The following is an 11414-nucleotide window of genomic DNA, read 5'->3' on the forward strand; positions in this document are numbered from 1 at the left end:
ATGTCCGTCTATCTATCCGTCCCTCTGTCTGTCTGTCTGTCTGTCTGTCTGTCTGTCTGTCTGTCTGTCTGTCTATCTATCTATCTATCTATCTATCTATCTATCTATCCATCCATCCATCCGTCTATCTATCTATCTATCTATCCATCCATCCATCCGTCTATCTATCTATCTATCTATCTATCTATCCATCCATCCGTCTATCTATCTATCTATCTATCTATCTATCTATCTATCTATCTATCTATCTATCTATCTATCTATCTATCTATCTATCTATCTATCTATCTATCTATCTATCTATCTGTCCGTCCGTCCGTCTGTCTGTCTATCTATTTATCCATCCATCCGTCTGTCTATCTATCTATCCGTCTGTCTGTCTATCTATCTATCTATCTGTCTACCATCTGCATTTAAATTGACTTTTTATAGTGAATTTTAGTTAAATGCTGCTGTTCATTACCATTATAAATTACTTGTGGTTGTATTTCATAAACCCTCATTGTTTTTGTTCCAGAAAAATGTCTCAGAGTGCATTATAAAATGTATAATTTATAATAAATCTGTATAATTTTAGATGTTTCCTCCATAAGTAGCTTCAAAGTAGTTAGTTGAAAAAATTCATTTTCTTAATCAGTATTTTGTCTAGTTGTCAAGTAAAATTTTAAAATAAATATTTAATTAAATATATAATTTATCTCAAGTATTCTAGTATAATGTATTTAAAAGCATACATGAGATAAATTTAGTTTTTCGTTTGACAGTATAGCTTCCTCAACACTGCCCACTAATGCAAGTAATAAATAAATAATATGTAAGACAAATGTCTTGGACATCCAAAAGAGGGCAGTAGAGGACTCTGTGTTGAACATGAGCCGAGCTTCACGCAGACATTATTAGGCATAGTCACATCTGTTTGCTGTCAGCGGCTTTCTATTTCTAGAGAAGCTCTCTGGATTTTGTAATTTCCACATTGGTCACATTATTTCTCACCTCCAGTACTTTGTTACTCACTTATACTGTCTGCCCTTGTACTGTAGAGGTTGAATGATTCATATTGGTTTTTTTCTCTCTGTAGAGGATGAGTTTGAGTCTCATGGTGAGTCTCTGAGACAGAAGTTGTCCTCTATGTCCACCATTCAGGGCTGGACCAGTGAAAAGAGACGCTCACACTCCTTTACCTCAGGTACAGCTAATAAGGTCACAACATTTGCCATGTAAACAGGTCATTCTTATGACCTCTAAGCTAATGTTGAATAATATTCACCATGCAATGTAATTTATGTATGTTCTCCTGGGACCCGGGAATAGACTTCTGTCCTCTGTAGTGGACATTATATTTTAGTCATTTTCTCTGACATCATACATGTCACAGTTTTAAGTCTGGATGTCCTGTAAAGCATGAAAACAACAACTTTCAGCATGAAAACAACTTCTTGGTCTTTAAATATGACTGTAATAAAATGAAAATTAGCATTTTTATGGAAATATGATATAAATTATAATTTAAATTGGATTAATTTTCAAATTGTTTGTTATAAATCAACATCTCAGGAAAATATTATGGGGTTTCAGATCAAAATATGTCTTTCTTTTATGAAACAGGGCATTGATTTCATACATGACCTCTGTAGAGGACACCAGGACTTAAATCATGTTTATCAGGCATTTTAGGAGATACAACAAGTGAATAGGGAAAGAAATTATATATAAATATTCCTATTAATTATTAGATATTATTATGAAAATGTTACCCCCCATTATTACACTTCTTTTCATTACATGTTGCTCCAAGAACACATTAATATGCAAATTAGATGCATTGAATGGGAAAATCCATATATGACTATTTTACCCTCATATCGCATAAAATAAAATGGTATATCAATTAATTCCATTACATCTTTCATAACATAATTGAGAATCATCTTTATACAAAGTTTGGTTAAAAACAATCCTGAAGCCTAAAAATTAATTGGTGATTTAAAAAAGATCCCATTGTTTTTGCCTATACATGTCATTTCATGCCATGTTATTTTTTAAACAACTTAGTCCTGGTGTCATTTTTCAAAAATGTTATTTTTTAATTTGTTTCTAAACAACATAATGATGTGGGGGAAAAAAACTAAATTCAAAAAACTTTCTGGGTCTCAGGAGGATATATGAACTTTAGATGAACTTTAAACACTCACATCTCTGTCCACAGCCACATATCAGAGGATAAAGCCTGTAGCGCCCTCTTCAGGCAAAGGCCAGGACAGCAGCTCCAGCTACTCTGTGACTTTATTCATTGGAGATCGAGAGATGCCGTCTGTCTGTAAAAGCACTGCGATGGCCGAGCCAAGCGGCGTCCGGCAGGAGTCCTTCTCCGACCTGCCCATGAGGAGCTACATGAGTCTCCCACGGCCACGGAACAAATCCGTCTTCAGGAAGTTCTTTGGGAAAAAGGAGTGACTGACACTTTCTGTCTGACCCTGACTGACATGTGCAGGACACAAGTTCTGAAAAACTTTTTTCTTAAAATTTATTTATGGATTTGATGGCGAGAATCGTTTTTTGTCATTTTTAGATGAGATCTTGTATGGTTGTTTTATATTCACTTCAACAGATAGTTTAGCCAAACATGAAATTTACTCACCCTCATGTTGATGATCAAAACTATTATGACTCTTTCTTTATTTTTACATTAATGGGTCAAAGATGAAAAGTGGTTTTCAAGTATTAAAACAATAAGTGTAGCTTTGAATTGTTGTTGTTTTTCAGAACATCAGAATGAATCCTGTTTAATTTTTGTTTTTTTTTTCTGAGCAAAAATGAAATATCATACATTTTTAGCATGATTTACAGAAGACACTCACTAGTGTAACAATCTTGTTAGGGTTATTTACAACAAAAAATCTATTTATGCCATATTAAAGATGAATTACTTTTACCCCAAATGCTAATTACTTGTAATTTTATATTTTTAAACTTTGCCACTATCCTAGGTTTTGCCCATTTGTCAGCAAGATTTTATTTACTCATTTAAAATGCAATAAAATTTAGTATGCACACTTATTCTTTTATATATTTTAATATGCACAGGTCAGAATAAGTATGCTGTTTCAATTTCTACATAAATATAAGTGTTACACAGAATGACAACCCACATTTTGACATTTTATTCTCACAGAACGTTTTTGAAACCTTAAAAGTAGACGTTTTACTTGCATTTAATGTGTTTTCTGTGTGTATAAAATCATTTTGTACATTTCTATTGATGTGGACATCTAAATGTCTTTGACCCTTATGCATTTAGCAGACGCTTTTATCCAAAGAGGAACAAAAGCAATTTGTCATTGCTCTCTGTGAATCTTCCCTTGGTGCTTTATTGTCATTTTGGAGCCTTTTGTTATATAAAAGGGGTGTCCAGTCCTTCTGGAGGGTGTTCCTGCAGAATTTAGCGTGCTTTATCACACCTGCATGGATTTTTTAGAAATTACTTTAATTACTCACTTCAGGTGTGTTTAATTAAGGTCGGAGCAAAACTATGCATTAAAAAAGTGAGAAGGACTGGACAGAATATTCCTCAAAAGGGGAAGGACACAAGAAGAGAGTGAGATATTTGAGTTTGCAACATCCAGAGGGTGAGTTGAGTTTCAATTATGGATTAATTCTTGCTTTAAACATAACATTTTCCCATGCTAAAATTTCATTGTTGTTTTAAATGTGCATAAATGAGTGAAGTTTGCTGTGGACATGGTGACAGCTGCCATAATGAATCTACTGATATGAGACTTTTGATATCTAATGTGTTCAGTATTCCCACCACATTCCATTTGAGGTGGTCTGATGTGTTTTCAGTTCATATATGATATATTTTTGGCCTGATTACAGTTTAGTTTCAATCTGTCCTGTCATTGTTTATTTTTTATGAGGTTTTGGCACATATTATTTGTCAGCTTGTCATGTTTTTAGTGTTGGTTTGAGTTCTGTGTGGTCTAGTTCACCCAAAAATGAAAATCCTGTCATTCATTTATTCGTTTTTTTGGCAAACTATCCCTTTAACGTGTGTGTGTTTCCAAACTAAACATTTGATTCACTTATTGTGGTGTTGCTTTCTGTATTTCACTCATGCAGTGTGTCATGTGCATTTTAGAAGGACAACGTTTATGTTCTGGGTCAACTGTATCAATATTTTGAGATTGAATGTTTATGACTGTTTTTACACAATTTTAAACATGTAATGCATTATTTTAGACATTTCGCAGTGGAAAACATTTTAGGACTATATTGATATGTTCATTTTGTTAAAAAAAAAACAAAACAAAGTAGTTGAATTGTGCCTTAAAAAGAAAATAAGGTCATTATAGCAGTTTGAATGAGTTTTGTGGTTGTCATCCGAGCTATGTGATCATTAGATTTAATCACCACTGGCAGCACGAATTATTGCTTTTTTCCTCAGCTGGTCGGAACAAAAGTGGCAGACATGTTACTTGCTTGTTCAGATGACATATTCCGGTGAAAATTCTCATTTTGGTCATACTTCCTGTGATTCCGAAGTACGAAGTTCCAATGTGGTGACTGACATCAAACATTAGATTCATCCGCACGGAGTCGTGCCGATGCAATGCCCGTAACGATAATAATTCCGCAAATAACTGCAGTTGCAGGTTTCAAACAGAGATGGCGACAAAGAGGCAAAACTTCCGGACTGCAGCTTTAAGTCAAAGAATTTATAATAACATATTTTAAATCGGCAACAAAATCTGACATGAACTGTTCCATAAATGTTGTTTCTTATGCTCAAATAGCATTTGAAAAAGCTTATTTTTTCAGGCTAAATGAGCCAATAAGCATGAGTCTCAGGTTTCTATGGAAACCGGAGCTTCTAACAACTGCTGCAGTGATGTAATGACTTTAACAATCAGCGATTGGCTCGTTTACTTAGAAAGTGGGATGTATTCCGCCATATTGCGCGTTGCAGTTCATCGCATTCATAACTAATAGATAGAACATATCTTAAAGGGACTTTGCCTAAGTGGGCCTTTAAAGGTTATATATCTCCATCATAGTAATGTAACATGTCCAGACACAAGAAATCTTTGTAAAATGAGCAAAATATGTTCTTTTAGGCAAAGAAACTGGTACACCCATTTGCTTTCGTCTCTGGGATAAATCAATGGCCGCAGCTTCTCTCACAGTGAAGAAATGAGCTGTTTGTTTGATGCCTGTTTTAACGATCCACCGGGCACACAATCACCTCCAATTCAACACACCCTCATCTTTCCTTCTCCGATGGGGATTTCAAAAGCACTGATATGGCAACTGCAGATAAACACTAAGAAATCCTCCACAATAATCATTAAAACATAGCAGAGGAGATCTGAGCCTTCCGGCTCAAGCCCAAACCCTCAGAGGTCGATGCTGCGCTCGTGCGTTTGCATATGAAAGGCTGTTATGGCTGGAAGCTGGATGCTCCTTCAATCCCTTTAAGCTTTCAAAGAGTCTGCGCATACATAATTGGGAGTATTTCATGTTGAAATGATAATAAGAGGTGGTACAGTTGCCACTCAAAATGAAGCGCGAAAAGATGCCAAACAAAAGAGGATCTATGGTAAATCCGAGTTTAAATTGAGAGTGCTGACAGCGGGGGGTTAAAGTGCTCAAACAATGGCTTTCACCACATGGTCAATGTGGATTAGAATGCATTAAGTACTCGAAATGTGCCAAGTGCAAAGGGACGGACAGATTTTTTTAATGGACTGTGTAGCATCATTCAGCAGCGGCCTATGGAAGTTTCCCCCATAAAATAAAAAAGCGTTATTGCAATACATATCTCACAATTCTGATTTTTTTCTCTCAGTTGTGTGTTTATATCTAACAATTCTGACTTTTCTCAGAATTGCAAGATATACACTCACAATTGCAAGTTATAAAGTCAGAATTGTGTGATATAAAGTCAGAATTAATAAATTCAGAATTGTGAGTTATAAGGTCAGAATTGCGAGTTATAGTCAGAATTGCAAGATATAAAGTCAGAATTAATAAAGTCAGAATTGTGAGTTATATAGTCAGAATTGCGAGTTATATAGTCAGAATTAATAAAGCCAGAATTGCAAGTTATATAGTCAGAATTGCGTGATATAAAGTCAGAATTAATAAAGTCAGAATTGTGAGATATAAAGTCAGAATTAATAAATTCAGAATTGTGAGTTATAAGGTCAGAATTGCGAGTTATAGTCAGAATTGCGAGTTATATAGTCAGAATTGCGAGTTATATAGTCAGAATTGCGAGATATAAAGTCAGAATTAATAAAGTCAGAATTGCGAGTTATATAGTCAGAATTGCATGATATAAAGTCAGAATTAATAAAGTCAGAATTGCGAGTTATAGTCAGAATTGCAAGATATAAAGTCAGAATTACGAGTTATATAGTCAGAATTGCGAGTTATATAGTCAGAATTGCGAGATATAAAGTCAGAATTAATAAAGCCAGAATTGCGAGTTATATAGTCAGAATTGCGTGATATAAAGTCAGAATTAATAAAGTCAGAATTGCGAGGTATAAAGTCAGAATTAATAAAGCCAGAATTGCGAGTTATATAGTCAGAATTGCATGATATAAAGTCAGAATTAATAAAGTCAGAATTGCGAGATATAAAGTCAGAATTAATAAAGTCAGAATTGCAAGATATAAAGTCAGAATTAATAAAGTCAGAATTGCGAGTTATATAGTCAGAATTGCATGATATAAAGTCAGAATTAATAAAGTCAGGATTGCGAGTTATATAATCAGAATTGCGTGATATAAAGTCAGAATTAATAAAGTCAGAATTGCGTGATATAAAGTCAGAATTAATAAATTCAGAATTGTGAGTTATAAGGTCAGAATTACGAGTTATATAGTCAGAATTACGAGATATAAAGTCAGAATTACGAGTTATATAGTCAGAATTGCGCGTTATATAGTCAGAATTGCGAGATATAAAGTCAGAATTAATAAAGCCAGAATTGCGAGTTATATAGTCAGAATTGCGTGATATAAAGTCAGAATTAATAAATTCAGAATTGTAAGTTATAAGGTCAGAATTGCGCGTTATATAATCAGAATTGCGTGATATAAAGTCAGAATTGCGTGATATAAAGTCAGAATTGCATGATAAAGTCAATTAATAAAGTCAGAATTGCGAGATATAAAGTCAGAATTAATAAATTCAGAATTGTGAGTTATAAGGTCAGAATTGCGAGTTATAGTCAGAATTGTAAGATATAAAGTCAGAATTGCGAGTTATATAGTCAGAATTGCGAGTTATATAGTCAGAATTGCGAGTTATATAGTCAGAATTTCGAGTTATATAGTCAGAATTAATAAAGCCAGAATTGCGAGTTATATAGTCAGAATTGCGTGATATAAAGTCAGAATTAATAAAGTCAGAATTGCGAGATATAAAGTCAGAATTAATAAAGCCAGAATTGCGAGTTATATAGTCAGAATTGCGTGATATAAAGTCAGAATTAATAAAGTCAGAATTGCGAGTTATATAGTCAGAATTGCGTGATATAAAGTCAGAATTAATAAAGTCAGAATTGCGAGATATAAAGTCAGAATTAATAAAGCCAGAATTGTGAGTTATATAGTCAGAATTGCATGATATAAAGTCAGAATTAATAAAGTCAGAATTGCGAGATATAAAGTCAGAATTTATAAAGTCAGAATTGCGAGATATAAAGTCAGAATTAATAAAGTCAGAATTGCGAGTTATATAGTCAGAATTGCGAGTTATAAAGTCAGAATTGCGAGATATAAAGTCAGAATTGCGAGTTATATAGTCAGAATTGCGTGATATAAAGTCAGAATTAATAAAGTCAGAATTGCGAGTTATAAGGTCAGAATTGCATGATATAAAGTCAGAATTAATAAAGTCAGAATTGCGAGTTATATAATCAGAATTGCGTGATATAAAGTCAGAATTAATAAAGTCACAATTGCGAGTTATATAGTCAGAATTGCGAGTTATATAGTCAGAATTAATAAATTCAGAATTGTGAGTTATAAGGTCAGAATTGCGAGTTATATAGTCAGAATTGCGAGTTATATAGTCAGAATTGCGAGATATAAAGTCAGAATTAATAAAGCCAGAATTGCGAATTATATAGTCAGAATTGCATGATATAAAGTCAGAATTAATAAAGTCAGAATTGCGAGTTATATAGTCAGAATTGCGAGATATAAAGTCAGAATTAATAAAGTCAGAATTGCGAGTTATATAGTCAGAATTGCGTGATATAAAGTCAGAATTAATAAAGTCCGAATTGCGAGTTATATAATCAGAATTGCGTGATATAAAGTCAGAATTAATAAAGTCAGAATTGCGAGATATAAAGTCAGAATTAATAAAGTCAGGATTGCGAGTTATAAAGTCAGAATTGCAAGTTATATAAACAGAATTGCGTGATATAAAGTCAGAATTAATAAAGTCAGAATTGCGAGATATAAAGTCAGAATTAATAAAGTCAGGATTGCGAGTTAAAGTCAGAATTGCGGGTTATATAGTCAGAATTGCGTGATATAAAGTCATAATTAATAAAGTCAGAATTGCGAGTTATAAAGTCAGAATTGCGTGATATAAAGTCAGAATTAATAAAGTCAGAATTGCAAGATATAAAGTCAGAATTAATAAAGTCAGAATTGCGAGTTATATAGTCAGAATTGCGTGATAAAGTCAATTAATAAAGTCAGAATTGCGAGTTATAAAGTCAGAATTGCGAGATATAAAGTCAGAATTGCGAGATATAAAGTCAGAATTGCGAGATATAAAGTCAGAATTAATAAAGTCAGAATTGCGAGATATAAAGTCAGAATTGCGTGATATAAAGTCAGAATTAATAAAGTCAGAATTGCAAGATATAAAGTCAGAATTAATAAAGTCAGAATTGCGAGTTATATAGTCAGAATTGCATGATATAAAGTCAGAATTAATAAAGTCAGGATTGCGAGTTATATAATCAGAATTGCGTGATATAAAGTCAGAATTAATAAAGTCAGAATTGCGTGATATAAAGTCAGAATTAATAAATTCAGAATTGTGAGTTATAAGGTCAGAATTACGAGTTATATAGTCAGAATTACGAGTTATATAGTCAGAATTGCGAGATATAAAGTCAGAATTAATAAAGTCAGAATTGCGAGTTATATAGTCAGAATTGCGTGATATAAAGTCAGAATTAATAAATTCAGAATTGTAAGTTATAAGGTCAGAATTGCGCGTTATATAATCAGAATTGCGTGATATAAAGTCAGAATTGCGTGATATAAAGTCAGAATTGCATGATAAAGTCAATTAATAAAGTCAGAATTGCGAGATATAAAGTCAGAATTAATAAATTCAGAATTGTGAGTTATAAGGTCAGAATTGCGAGTTATAGTCAGAATTGTAAGATATAAAGTCAGAATTGCGAGTTATATAGTCAGAATTGCGAGTTATATAGTCAGAATTTCGAGTTATATAGTCAGAATTAATAAAGCCAGAATTGCGAGTTATATAGTCAGAATTGCGAGATATAAAGTCAGAATTAATAAAGCCAGAATTGCGAGTTATATAGTCAGAATTGCGTGATATAAAGTCAGAATTAATAAATTCAGAATTGTAAGTTATAAGGTCAGAATTGCGCGTTATATAATCAGAATTGCGTGATATAAAGTCAGAATTGCGTGATATAAAGTCAGAATTGCATGATAAAGTCAATTAATAAAGTCAGAATTGCGAGATATAAAGTCAGAATTAATAAATTCAGAATTGTGAGTTATAAGGTCAGAATTGCGAGTTATAGTCAGAATTGTAAGATATAAAGTCAGAATTGCGAGTTATATAGTCAGAATTGCGAGTTATATAGTCAGAATTTCGAGTTATATAGTCAGAATTAATAAAGCCAGAATTGCGAGTTATATAGTCAGAATTGCGTGATATAAAGTCAGAATTAATAAAGTCAGAATTGCGAGATATAAAGTCAGAATTAATAAAGCCAGAATTGTGAGTTATATAGTCAGAATTGCATGATATAAAGTCAGAATTAATAAAGTCAGAATTGCGAGATATAAAGTCAGAATTAATAAAGTCAGAATTGCGAGATATAAAGTCAGAATTAATAAAGTCAGAATTGCGAGTTATATAGTCAGAATTGCGAGTTATAAAGTCAGAATTGCGAGATATAAAGTCAGAATTGCGAGTTATATAGTCAGAATTGCGTGATATAAAGTCAGAATTAATAAAGTCAGAATTGCGAGTTATAAGGTCAGAATTGCATGATATAAAGTCAGAATTAATAAAGTCAGAATTGCGAGTTATATAATCAGAATTGCGTGATATAAAGTCAGAATTGCATGATAAACTCAATTAATAAAGTCAGAATTGCGAGTTATAAAGTCAGAATTGCAAGATATAAAGTCAGAATTGCGAGATATAAAGTCAGAATTAATAAAGTCAGAATTGCGAGTTATATAATCAGAATTGCGTGATATAAAGTCAGAATTAATAAAGTCACAATTGCGAGTTATATAGTCAGAATTGCGAGTTATATAGTCAGAATTAATAAATTCAGAATTGTGAGTTATAAGGTCAGAATTGTGAGTTATAAGGTCAGAATTGCGAGTTATATAGTCAGAATTGCGAGTTATATAGTCAGAATTAATAAAGCCAGAATTGCGAATTATATAGTCAGAATTGCATGATATAAAGTCAGAATTAATAAAGTCAGAATTGCGAGTTATATAGTCAGAATTGCGAGATATAAAGTCAGAATTAATAAAGTCAGAATTGCGAGTTATATAGTCAGAATTGCGTGATATAAAGTCAGAATTAATAAAGTCCGAATTGCGAGTTATATAATCAGAATTGCGTGATATAAAGTCAGAATTAATAAAGTCAGAATTGCGAGATATAAAGTCAGAATTAATAAAGTCAGGATTGCGAGTTATAAAGTCAGAATTGCAAGTTATATAAACAGAATTGCGTGATATAAAGTCAGAATTAATAAAGTCAGAATTGCGAGATATAAAGTCAGAATTAATAAAGTCAGAATTGCGAGATATAAAGTCAGAATTAATAAAGTCAGGATTGCGAGTTAAAGTCAGAATTGCGGGTTATATAGTCAGAATTGCGTGATATAAAGTCATAATTAATAAAGTCAGAATTGCGAGTTATAAAGTCAGAATTGCGTGATATAAAGTCAGAATTAATAAAGTCAGAATTGCGAGATATAAAGTCAGAATTAATAAAGTCAGAATTGCGAGTTATATAGTCAGAATTGCGTGATAAAGTCAATTAATAAAGTCAGAATTGCGAGTTATAAAGTCAGAATTGCGAGATATAAAGTCAGAATTGCGAGATATAAAGTCAGAATTGCGAGATATAAAGTCAGAATTGCGAGATAT

General features: G+C 32.4%; 1 protein-coding gene across 4 annotated transcripts in view; it reads left to right on the plus strand.

The window, feature by feature from the left end:
- LOC137020306 (spectrin beta chain, non-erythrocytic 1) overlaps window positions 1–4271 on the plus strand; it is a 74549-nt gene extending 70278 nt beyond the window's left edge. For all 4 annotated transcript variants that reach the window (XM_067385624.1, XM_067385626.1, XM_067385627.1 and 1 more), the window contains 2 exons: window positions 1079–1186; window positions 2207–4271. In XM_067385624.1, the coding sequence (XP_067241725.1) occupies window positions 1079–1186; window positions 2207–2454 (356 nt within the window). In that variant the 3' untranslated portion in view covers window positions 2455–4271. The remainder of the gene's footprint in view (window positions 1–1078; window positions 1187–2206) is intronic.
- The last annotated feature ends 7143 nt before the right edge of the window (window positions 4272–11414 follow it).

Source organism: Chanodichthys erythropterus, chromosome 5 (genome assembly GCF_024489055.1).
Source record: "Chanodichthys erythropterus isolate Z2021 chromosome 5, ASM2448905v1, whole genome shotgun sequence".
NCBI classification, from domain to species: Eukaryota; Metazoa; Chordata; class Actinopteri; order Cypriniformes; family Xenocyprididae; genus Chanodichthys; species Chanodichthys erythropterus.